The 12,991-nt window shown below is 49.0% G+C and overlaps 1 protein-coding gene across 4 annotated transcripts in view; it reads right to left on the reverse strand.

Moving 5' to 3' along the window:
* ASAP2 (ArfGAP with SH3 domain, ankyrin repeat and PH domain 2) overlaps window positions 1-12,991 on the reverse strand; it is a 187,503-nt gene that overhangs the window by 26,841 nt on the left and 147,671 nt on the right. For all 4 annotated transcript variants that reach the window (XM_056123012.1, XM_056123002.1, XM_056122995.1 and 1 more), the window contains exon 16: window positions 4,797-4,891. In XM_056123012.1, coding sequence (XP_055978987.1) covers window positions 4,797-4,891 — 95 coding nt within the window. The remainder of the gene's footprint in view (window positions 1-4,796; window positions 4,892-12,991) is intronic.

Below are 12,991 nucleotides of genomic sequence, written 5' to 3' on the forward strand. Positions count from 1 at the left end.
TACAATGTAATATTATCCAGCCATAAAAAGGGAATAAAACGCTAACACAGGCTGCAGCAGGAATGAATCTTGGAGATACCACTAACGGAAGAGCAGCGCAAGTGATCAGAGTACAGCATGATTCCATTTCTAGGGACTTCCCAGAACAAGCAAGCCCACAGAGAGAAAGCAGGAGCTTTCAAGGATGGTAGTGCAGGGGGCAGTGGTGAACAGATATGGGGTTTGTTTTTGGAGAGGTGGGAAATGTTCTCAAGCTGGTATGGTAATGGATGTATTGTTCTGAGAATGTACTAAAAGCCAATACACTGTACATCACAATGGTCAAACTGTTTGATTTGTGATGGATGAAACCATATTTCAAAAGAAGTTCATAGAAAAAAAAAACCCAGCAGGGTAAACCAGATCCCACTGCCAAACACACATTTAATTCCAGCCATGAACTCTACCCAGAGTGTAGATCCTTACAGAGGTGAGACCGCGTCCTGTGCTTCCTCTAGTTTATTCTCTCTGCAGAGTGTAGTGAAGTTTCGAAAGGACGGCCAAGGAGGATGGAAGAAGAGGCAGGGGTGGGAGAGGGACCGTCCTCAGAGTCGAGGCTCTCCGAGGTCCTGCCAGGCTCAGACTGGCCCCCGTGCTTACAGTCTAGATAAGTCGGGGTAAACCATGCCAGCCTCCTTGTCAGGCAGACTCTTGTTCCCATGGCTGCATGGGGTGACAATGTTCCCACGGCTGCATGGGGTGACATTGTTCCCACGGCTGCATGGGGTGACATTGTTCCTACGGCTGCATGGGGTGACGGGTTTGCAGGGGCCTGGCAGGTGGAGCCTGGTCCTGTCCTCCAAGTGAAGGTTCTGCTGCTCATGGCCAGCTGCTCCCAGGCTGTGCCTGCCCCTGCCGGCTTGAGGACTGCACTCACCAGCTCCCACACAGCCACACCGAGGGGGCGGCGCAGGGGTCTCGGCTGGGTGCCAAAATGATACCTCACTGCATATACCCGCCACCTGTTATCTGCCAACTGCAGTCCACCTCTCCCAGCGACTGGCTGAGGGGCTATTCACTGTATTGGCATGGAGAGCACAGACCCTCCAGTTTCCAGAAGGGATGGAGCTAGGAGGCTCTGCAGACCCTCACAACAGTGCACTGCCTTTCTTGGGGGTTGGGGGGCATACCAGGGGCTGGGGGGAATTTAGTGGGGGCTTTCTGCTGCTGTTTTCTGGAGCCAGGGATTGAACCTAGGTCCTCACAAATGCTAGGCACAATGTCACACTCTCACTGATCTATATCCCAGGTCTCATGAACAATTTTTCCCCCCTTCATCTTTGCCTTTCAGCTAAGTACAGCTAAAGACTTTATGGTGACATTTATAAGTTTTTTTTTCAAGCAGTTGGCAAACCTGGCATTTATTTGACCAATTGGCCTCTTTTCAGAAAAAAATTTTTAAAAATCTCTGAGCACTCACCCAAGGAGTCCAATGTTGACACAGGACTGACAGTTATGTTAATTAAACCATATTCAAGCGTGAGCCACCAGTGGTACTCTCGATGTCAACATTAAGTGTACAGAGAAATGCCCTCTGTGCCACAACCACCATCTGGATTATTTGAGTGCCCCGGTGGGGAGGGGGGGGGCGGTACCACCCACTCTGGGAAACAACAGTTAGGCTCCCTTCTTGGGATCTCTGAGCTAAGTTGGGGCTGGGAGAGGGGAGATGCTCAGGCTTGCTAATGGGTCATTTCTGACAAAATGAGGAACGAAGATGGGCAAGTGGAACCCGCGAAATGGCACGGCGGGTGTTTGCTGAGCACAGGGCCAAAACAGGTTTGATCCCTGCAATCCCCGGCACCACCTAGGGTCCTATGAGCCCGTCAAGAGTGATCCCTGAGCATAAAGCCAGGATTAAACCCTGAGCAATGCCAGGTGTGGCCCCAAATCGAGAATAAAAACAAAATGATGGGTGAGTGGAGGACAGTTGCCAAGTTTTAGGCCTTTTTCCATCATTCCTGTGGCCCCACAGAGGGGAGCTAGAGAGAAAGTAGGTCCTCGTGTCATTTTTCAAGGCACTATTTGCCTGTCCAGTGCCTGGGTCCCTGAGGTCAACCTTCCACAGCCAGGGCCGAGATTGGTTTTACGCAATAGCACATTCCATGGCTTTGGGAAGGAAGTTGACCCTGCGGGGGCAACCCACTGCTGCCTTTCCTCTTCTCTCTTAGGAACATTTATTGTCTTATTTTTGGTACTGGGATTACACCCACCAGCAGCGGTGAGGGCTCCTCCCAGCTCTGCGCGCCAAGGACAGCTTGACCGGGCTGCCCAGTCACGGTCCTCAGGGTTCTGCAGGAAACAGTGTGTGATCCTTTCTACTCTCTCATACATATTGCTCATTCCCTTTCCATGTTCGAACACTCTGATTCACACTCAGGATGTGAATGCAGCTATAATCTCGTTAGCCGTTGTGGACATCTCTCCCTCACTACCCACTTTCTCCAGCTGGTCTTTGTGGAATGGAAAGTGACCATCCCAGGCCCTCCGTGGACAGACAGACTTCCCAAGCACTCGGGGCTGGATTCTAGAGGGGACAGATTGTGCCCTGCCTGAGCAGCTGGTGACCTCTGCTGCTCTTTCTCCGGACCGCGCCATCTATGCGTTGTCTAGGAGACTGGCAGGAATGCCCTGCTGTAAGCTTGGCCTCGATAGGCCAGCTAGGTGCCTGATGATACACAAAGGTTCCTCTGTCACTGTCACTGTCCTCTCGTTGTTCATCAATTTTCTAGAGCGGGCCCAGTAATGTCTCCATTGTGAGACTTGTTGTTACTGCACTTGGCATTATTGAATACATCACGGGTGGCTTGCCGGGCTCTCCGAGAGGAGCGTAGGGTCGGCTGTGTGCAAGGCAAATGCCCTACTGCTGTGCTATTGCTCCAGGTTCCTCAATGAAGCTTAATGTTAACACTAAAATATAAACAACAACAAAAGGGTTTTTTAGCACAGCGGTAGGGCATTTGTCTTGCACACAGCCAGCCTGGCTGAGCTGGGTTCAATTCCTCCACCCCTCTCGGAGAGCCCGGCAAGCTCCTGAGAGTATCTTGCCCGCACAGCAAAGCCTGGCAAGCTACCTGTGACGTATTCAATATGCCAAACACAGTAACAAGAAGTCTCACGATGGAGATATTACTGGACCCACTCGAGCAAATCGATGAACAACGGGAGGACTGTGGCCGTGACCATTTTTCCTTTGGTTGCTTCCAAAAAAATTGTTTCATTTACTTATTTTGGGGTTTTGGGTCATAGCTAGTAATGCTCAAGGATTGCTCCTGGCACTATACTTAGGAATTACTACGGGTCATGTTCAGGGGACCATATGGGATGCCGGGGATTGAACGCCCTACTCACTGTATTATCACCCTGGCTCCAGAGGAAAACTTTCTTATAAGGAGAAACAACCTTAGGAGCTAGAGAGATAGTACAGCAGGTAGGGCCTTGCATGTGGCCAACCTGGGTTTAACCCCTGACATCCCATAAGATCCCCTGAGCATGGTCAGGAGTAATTCCTTAGTGTAGAGCCAAGAGGAATCCCTAAGCACTGCCAGGTTTGGACCAAAAACAAAAAACATAAAGAAAAAAAATATATATGTGTGTGTGTATACATACATATACATACATATATATATATATATATATATATAGAGAGAGAGAGAGAGAGAGAGAGAGAGAGAGAGAAAGAACCTTCTCAGCATTTGCAACAACAATGGGAAATTGGAAGTCCATCTCATGTGCTGGGGAAAAGGCAGCTGGGATAGAGAAGGGACCACTAAATAAACGATGGTTGGAGGGCTTGCTCGGGGTGGTAGATGTGTGCTAAAAGTAGACTATGGACCAAACATGATGGCTTTTTAGTACCTGTATTCCAAATCATAACACCCAGAAAGAGAAAGAGGGAATGTGCCTGCCACACAGGCAGAGAGGTGGGGGAGGGCGGGTTGGGGGGGGGAGGATACTGGGAACATTGCTGGTGGAGAATGGGCACTGGTGGAGGGAGGGGTACTTGAACATTGTATGACTGAAATGTAATCATGCAAGTTTGTAAGTCTGTAACTGTATCTCACGGAGATTCATTAAAAAAAAAATAACAATGGGAAAGAGATGCACTGTTCTTTCTTACAACTCAGCAAAGTGGGTAGTATCCTCGACTCTATGATCATGAACCTTCTCAGTGGCTCAGGCGGGGCCGGGAGACAGTGCAGCAGCTAGGGAGCACCCAGGTTCAGTTTATCCCACCACTAGCTCCTGAGCATCATAGGGTGAAGCCCTGGAGGCCCCTCGGCACTGCAGGCCTGAGCAGCACTGTATCCTTGAGCCTAGTGCTGAACCGACAGCCTAGATGGCTGAGAATTGTGAGGGTCCCACCCCTGCCCCCTGCAGAACCTCCTGAGCACCCTTGGGAGGTCCTCCCTCTCCCCAAAACAGGGCCAAGGGGAATGGTGGAAAAGTGAGGGGGAACTCACCCACCACCAGCAGTGGGCAATACCCGCCACACATCCGGGCACCCACAAGCCTTTGTCTGGACGGCCTCTTCCTAAGACAGCTGCATCAAATGCAACCTGGACCCCTCAGGAGGTTAAAGTCACTCAAAGATTTAAAAAAAAAAAAAGTGAAAGAAATAGGCTGATGACCTCTCTCAAAAGCAGCAGCAAATGAAGAGGCCGAAGCAATGGAATTTATTACTCTCATGGCTCCTAGGACGTGGGGACAGGGCCAGCCTCTGTTCAGGAAGTGAGCACGGCCCGTCTCGTACTTACATGTCGCTGCCTGGGTGGGGTTTGACCGAGTCCTCGGCTGGAAGGCAGCACTCCATAATCTCGTTAAAGCCTGCATTCCCGATGTTCTTGGCAAGCTGCAAAAGCAAGAGTCTATTTCAGGGCACTCAATTATTAATGCATCCCACTGCTCCGGATTACTCAGACATCTAATAATTGATTGAATGCCGCTAAGAAATAGACCAATAAAGTGGTTTGCCTGTAATGAAGACTGACAAAACCCAAAGCCCAAAGGCGTTGAGAAGCCAAGTGTCAGGAAGTAGCACACCCCTGACAGCAGCATTCATTTTCATGTCCTCTGGCCAGTGGGGTCTGCGTGGACAGGGAGAGGAGAAACCCAGAGCGAGATGCCAACTCCCTCCCCACCCCCGGCCCCATCCTTATCCCTGGACCAAATGCATCCAACCACTTTTTTATTTCTGCCAGGCAGGGTGGAGCTCTGGCACACAGAGAGGAAGCTGGGCCAGGAAGCCAAGATTTCGGCTCAGAGCACGACTCTGCTGATTGGCGTGGCGAGTCTCAAGTGAGTTAATTTCGCCAAATTTCAAATTCTCCTCAGTAACATGGGGATGCTCTCTGCCTTGCACTGGGTTGTAATAATGATCAAATGGCAAGATTTAGGTGAAGTCAGCCAGAAAACAAACAAACCAAAAAAATAAAAAACCCATCACACTAGAAATGTAATGCTTGGCTCCAAATGTAAGCTCCTCACTTGTCAATCAGCCTGGCTTGTTAACAAATCAAATGAGCACATTTTAATGAATGATTACTGAACACCGGGCACACTTTCCCCGTAGCAGATGCGCCACTGAAGGTCATGGCTTGTGCCAATCAAATACCCTGACAGCGCCTGCAGGGGGCAGTGCTCTAAGGAGGCACCCACAGGGGCTCCGGGGCCAGGACTGCTCTGCCAGCACCCCACAGAGGTCAGCTGCGGCCAGATGCTTCCATGGACAATGAAAATCAAGAACACTGACAGGGAGCACTGAACATGAGACCACGGCAAGAGTCATGTTGAAAACAATGAAACCAGCTGTCATGCCCATGTTGAAGAGGAGACCACGGGGACCAGTGACCCCAGTGCATACGTGTCAATGAATTCTGTGGACAGGGTGGCTGGGATGGCAGATCTGGCTGGAGGAAAGGCCAAAGGGAAGTGTGTGAGGGAGGCCGGGACAGCAGAGACAACATGCTAAGTAGGGGATGAGCCCTTCCTGATGAAAGCTGCGCTCGGTGGGAGAACAAAGCTTCTAGAGGGTACCAGCACTACACGCTGGACGACGCCTCCGACTCGAATATCTTCTATCCTGGCACAAGGACTCGAGCCACTGCTGGATGGGCTGCCCCCCTCAAGATTCCCCAGAGACCATGGGACAGGCGGGCAACCAGGTTGGGAGACAGTGCCGGCACACCTGTCAGTCAAGTTCGAGCCCTGCGACAGGTGTCGTGGGCTCCCAGTATCAGACCGAGGCCTGGGACTGAGCATGAGCCCCTACTCAGAGTGAGCCCACGCTGAGGCTCCTTGTCTCCCCATCAGCACGAGCCGCTTCCCAGTCAAGCACAGTTGATTTGAGGAGGCGAATCACAGCCGGAGCCGTGGCCCTGGTGCCTCTTGGTCTGCGAGAAGCAGATGGGGACGGGGTGCAAAGGGGGAGAATTTCCCAGGAATCCGAAAGCTGCTTCCCTTCTGCTTGGACTTGGCTGGTATATTTAGGGGACAGCTGGTCCGGGGAGCCACCACATTCGTACGTCACTCATCCGATGCTGAGAAATGTGCTACCTCACTGTTCTGCCAAGTTCCAGGGATGGTGTCAGCCTGCAGAGAAGGCCTCTGCAACCATCCACAAACAGGAAGGAAGGCTGCAGAGACATGTCAGGAAACGTGGGTCCTGCAGGCCAAGGGGGATAGGAACCAAGGAAATAGGAAAGGCCCCAAGGCAGGTCTGTCATTCCCAGGGCTCTGTCCCCCAGAACTCAACGGCTATCCAAGGGGCAGATACGCAGCGGAATCAGATCTAGAAGAACCGTTAAGGCCTGCATCACTCAGCGAGGCCAACCTCTGCCTGGGGAGGTCCCTGAACAGACAGCCCCGGGGCTGTGCTAGGGCCCAGAAGTTCAAGGCCAGCTGTAAGGCAGCTCAGCCTCATGCGGGAGACGGGGGTTAGGAAGGACTGTGACAAAAGACGGAGAGAGCCAGCCTGGATACTCTGTGATGGGGGATGGTCTGGATGCACCAGAAGGACTGATGCCCATGACAACTGCTTCCCAATACGTGTGTGTGTTTGTGTGTATGTGTGTTTGCTTGCGCGTGTGCATGCGTGTCCATCTGCCTTTCTATTCCCTGATGGCAGGGGCTGGAAATCACACGTTTCTGCAGGAGAAATGGGTCTCAGAGGAGACCAAGCTTTGATCTAGAAATCGTTTTTAGAATTTGGGACAGGATGCGGGGGGTACTGCTCTACCCTATTTCCATGTCTGGGTGGGTGGGGAGCAATGATGGTGCTGTTCTGCACCGCACACATGCCGAGGAAAGGAATAGGAAGGTGAAGGGTGAGTCCTTGACTTGGGGCTGCTTGGGAGAGGTGCTCTGTGCAGCAAACTCAGCCTCTTCCTTTCCGCCAGGCCGGGCTCCAGACCAAGGTGGGCACATATTACCCACCAAAAGAGTTGTATTTGGGGGCCAGAATGATAGCACAGCGGGTAGAGCGTTTGCCTTGCACGTGGCCAACCTGGGTTTGATCCCCGGCATCCCATATGGTTCCCCCAAGCACCGCCAGGAGTAATTCCTGAGTGCAAAGCCAGGAGTGGCCCCTGAGCATCACTGGGTGTGACCCCAAAAAAGCAAAATAAAAAAAAGTGTTGTATATTTTGGACCTTGGACCTCAGGGGGCAGGTGGCTTAAGGAGGCAGAATGCACCTTTAAGACACAATCTGACACGGTCACAGAAGGTAAAGAACTTGACCCCAAAAGACAAGTTACAAAATTCCATGAACTTGAAAATCTACCTCTAAAACAAACACAAAGAAGAGAAACAACACAGCAGTTAAGGCACTTGCCCAGCATGTGACTGACTGTAGTTAGAATTTCCAGCACCATATGGTCAAGTGTGGCTCAAACAACAAAACCCAAACCCCTATAAACCCAAAACACAAACACAAAAATGTAACAGAAGAGAACACAGGTTCTGGAGCATGGGACATGGTTCATTCAGCCATATGGGCAAATACTCCTACCTTTCTCATCCTTAGAAAAGAATAATGCTGGGGACCAAATCCAGGTCACTGGCCTCTTTTGGAGCAGAGGCAGTGGTGGTGTTTATATCACACCTGGAAATGCTCAGGGGTTACTTCTGGTGGCTCGGGGGGAGGGGGGTCACTTAAGGTGCCAGGGATGGAACTGGGATTGATTGTAGGCAAGGCAAGCACCTGACACCTGTACTATCTTTCTGGTCCAAACTGTACTCATTTTCAGAACACAGTTTGTGTTTAGGTGAGCCTGCAAATCCCCTAGGACCAAATCCAGAGCCTTCCAGGGGTCAGTGATCAGGAACTGTGCCATACTCTAGTCTTCTGAGGCTTCACTGTCATCCCAGGAAAAACAGCAGGACTGGAGTTCAGTTCCTGTCTGAGGGCCTTCTCCACCTCACACCTCTTTCAGATCTGGCTGTCAGCTGACCAGTTCTATCCTCATGGAGGGAGCTGGGAGTAAGTCAAAAAACACTGTCGGGTAACCTGTGTTTAAATGGTTACTGAACCTGCTCTTCAACCTGATGGATGATTTTTAAATTCTGACTGAGGGGCCGGTGAGATAGTTTGGAGGGAAGGCGCTTGCCTCACACGAGGCTGACCCAGGCTCGATCTCTGGCACCTCATGTGGTCCCCTGAGCCTGTGGGGAGTAAGCCCTGAGCATAGCCAGGAGTGGCTCAAAAAGCAACATAGCACATCGATTTGCTCGAGCGGGCACCAGTAACTTGTTGTTGCTGTTTTTGGCATATCGAATATGTCACCAGTAGCTTGCCAGGCTTTGCTGTGCGGGTGGGATACTCTCAATAGCTTGCCGGGCTCTTCGAGAGGGATGGAGGAATCGAACCTGGGTTGGCATCGTGCAAGGCAAATACCCTACCCGCTGTGCTATCACTTCAGCCCCCCCCAAAGCAACATAACAACAGAAACTATTGACTGAGATTCTATTTCACAATATTAAGATTTCCATGACTAAATATCACTTAAGATGAAAAGCCAAGGGGGCTGGAGCGATAGCACAGTGGGTAGAGCATTTGCCTTGCACATGGCCAACCTGGGTTCGATTCCCAGCATCCGATATGGTCCCCTGAGCACTGCCATGAGTAATTTCTGAGTTCAGAGCCAGGAGTAACCCCTGTGCATCTCCGGGTGTGACCCAAAAAGAAAAAAAATGTGCAAAGTTGATCAAATGATACCAATATCCTAGAGTCAAAGATACTGTTCTGTATACATACGACCCTGCTCCCTTAGGATAGCAATTGATTTGTCCTTTCTCCCTTGCCACAAAGAGTTTAAGTTTATCAGGTTATACCCATCACAGTGCTCCCGAGTCACTTCCATTCCTTTGTTTATCTGTAACCACTTCTTTATGCTCTCTTCCCCGACCAGTTAATCAGCTTTCCCCCTAATCAGAATCTGTTCATTTGTAAGGTCAGATCCTTCTAGGACACTGAACTTGTATTGTAAGTTAATATTGCCTTTCTCCTTTCCTTATGTCTTTTGAATAGTTTATTTTAAAGCAATGTCCTTTTGTATAGATACAGGAAGACAGTTAATATTATGCTTTGTAACTTAAGATTTAATTGGCTTCGAATATTATTCACTCCCGGGCATCTGCTTTCTCGACTTAAGCCTCAGTTGCCCTTAGTTCCTAGCACCCCAAAAGCAGGGTCTCGACGAGGGACTGAATGGACCCAGGGCAAGCTGTGAGCTACCCTGGCATCGAAATGGGCCAGGCCAAAGTGCCACGATTCTTATCTATAAGTTAACAGCTTGATTATAGACAAATGCTGTCATGATCCAAAAGTAACGATGAGACTAGGACCCTGCTAGGGATAGGAAAGACTATCTGGCCTGAGCACTGTAGTCTGAGATCGAGATGGCCTTAGGAGAGCAATTCTATAAGCTTAAGGTATTTCTTACTGTATCCATACAGAATGATTTACATTATGAATGTCCATGTTTGAGGACAAGTTGAGGAGAAACACACCCAGGGGATTCTGCTCTAGGGTGGGTCGACCTGCTGATGACAATCTGTCCTAGAAGCGGCTTTCCCCAAGGGAAAGAACTCTACCCCTATTGATTGTGACCACGCCTATGTGTAATTGTTACCCCAACCCCTCATGCTGGGGGATATAACTAGACTGTAAGAGGAGATAGGGGATCAGAATCCAGACTCCAGAAGGAGAAGAAGAAAGGAGATCCAGATTCCAGAGCAGAAGGAGGATGAAGGGGGATTGGGAAGGAGAATGAAGTAGCATGGGGGAAGAAGGAGCAGGAGGAGAGTCAGAGGAGAATGGAGATGGGAATGGAATAAACTGCAACTGATACCAACCAGCCTGGCCCTCGTTTCCTTCCTTCACCTGCCCATCGCCATCGACCTCCCTGGGGTTGGGGAACTGGCGTGAGACATAGACTGCTGCCGTCTTTTTTGAGTTTACACAGACCCCACCCGCCATCAATGCTGAAGTCATAATCTCCTTCAAGAAGGAAATTCCATTTTTTTTTTTTTTTTGCTTTTTGGGTCACAACCAGTGATGCACAGGGGTTACTCCTGGTTCATGCACTCAGGAATTACTCCTGGCCATGCTTGGGGTAACCATATGGGATGCTGGGAATTGAACCCGGGTCAGGCCGTGTGCAAGGCAAATGCCTTACCCGCTGTGCTATCACTCCAGCCCCAGGAAATTTATTTTCTTAAATTCTATTATTACAATGAAGTTTTCTGAAAGCAGATTTGCTTTAAAAATCTAAGGATTTTTAACTGGTGTCTGATACATGTAGTCTCGGCTGAATTTCCCAAGAACTAATCAAATGAAGACTTTAATTACCCCAGTTTCTTGCCACTAAGATGTGTTCCTAAAAGAAGCTAAAGGGAAAAACAGATCACGGTGAAGCGGTTGCCTCCATGGCTGTGATGAAGCCTGATGCATTAACACAGGACACAGTAACCTGCTGCATGAACACAGGACATAGTAATCTGCTGCATGAACACAGGATACAGTAGCCTACTGCATTAACATGGGACACAGGAGCCTGCTGCATTAACACAGGACACAGTAGACTGCTGCATTAATACGGACACAGTAGCCTGATGCATGTGAACACAGAACACAGTAACCTGCTACATTAACATGAACACAGTAGCCTGCTGCATTTAACACAAACACAGTAACCTGCTGTATTAACATGGGACACAGGAGCCTGCTACATTAACACGAGACACAGGAACCTGCTGCATTAACACGGGACACAGGCATGCCTGGGACCATGAACAAACAGCAAATGGGAAAGAATCACAGGCTCCCGTACTTTACTACGGGTTCAGTACAAGAACAAGCAGGGATGGTCGCTACAGATCACTGAATGCTTCCCACTGTTTGAAAAAAAAAATCAGGGGGTCTTGGGCACCATGGTGGTGTTTGTGAGGTGCAGCACCTATATACATCAAAGTAAATAAGCTATGGTAAGCATGCGACCCAAACAATAGTAATTAAAAGAAAATCATGGCATAGAGCAACTACTGTAGCTGTCCAGTGCTTACTGAGGAGTTATTCCCTGGAAACATGTATTGTGACAACCTCTACCCGGTGTCACTATCAATCTTTTTTTGTTTTTTTTTTTGGGGGGGGGGGCACAACTCAAAATACTGAACACTAAGGGGCAAGGTAGGACTTTTGTTCAGTATTTTTTTAATTTGGGGGCAGGGGACAGGGAGCATACCCAGTGATTACTCAGGGGTTACTCCTGGTACTATGCTCAGAAATCACTCCTGGCACTTGGGGGACTATATGGGAAGCTAGGGATGGAACTTGAATTGGCTGACGGCAAGTCAAGTACCCAACCCTCTGTACTACCTCTCCGGTCCCTGTGCCATTATTTATTACCCAATATACCACTTAGTCAAAGTCGGGTGTCTGCATTACTAAAGGGATAATGACCACAGAGTGCAACCAATGCTAGTGAGTTGCTGAATGGCAGTTAGTGCGAAACTTCTGGTGTTCTTGTTTGGTTGGTTGGTTCTGGGGCCACACCCAGTGGCTCTCAGGGCTCACTCCTGCTCTGTTCGAAGGGATCACTCCTGAGCAGTGCTCAGGGAATCATATGCAGTGACAGAGATCAAACCTGGGTCAGCCACATGTAGGGCAAGTGCGTTACCTGCTGTATTATCTCTCCAGCTCTAGTGATAACCGGAAGTAACAGGGATATTGATTTCACAGTACTACGAGAATCCACTCTAATTTCATTTGTTTGTCCTTACCTACAACCATTCCTCCAGTGTATATTAAGAAATAAAAATGGGGATTGGAGCGATAGTACAGTGGATAGGGTGTTTGCCTTCCACGTGGCTGACCCAGGTTCGATTCCCAGCATCCCATATGATCCCCCCCTGAGCACTGCCAGGAGTAATTCCTGAGCGCAAAGCCAGGGATAATCCCTATGCATTGCTAGGTGTCATTCAAAAAGCAAAAAAATAGGTAAATAAAAATGGATTTAACAAATTTTCTGAAAAGATTGGACGGATTTGAAAAAATAGCTGAAAATGCATTAGAAATTCAGACAAGTTCGATCCAGTATAGTCAATAAGATTCACAGTCCCTGGAGAAATATATTAACCACAATAAATTGATTTTCTGTCAAGACTATTGCTTGTGACATAAAAATCAATGGTGATCAATGGCCACTTAATATATTTACTGTCCACTGTCAAGTTTCCCAAGAATTTCAAACACTCCCTAGCTAGCAAGTATAGGCTTCAGAGAAAGCCTCTGGTCATATTTTATGGAGTCCCAGAGGGGTGAGGTTCTTCAATGAGCAACAGTTTCTATACCCTCCACGTTATTCAGAGAAAATGCTTCAACTCCCTGCTATGCTTTCATCAAATATTTTATGTATTATCATGGAAACAAAGGACCTTTTCAAGTTTCCTCAT

Source organism: Sorex fumeus, unplaced genomic scaffold, assembly GCF_029834395.1.
Source record: "Sorex fumeus unplaced genomic scaffold, SorFum_2.1 ptg000006l, whole genome shotgun sequence".
NCBI lineage: Eukaryota > Metazoa > Chordata > Mammalia > Eulipotyphla > Soricidae > Sorex > Sorex fumeus.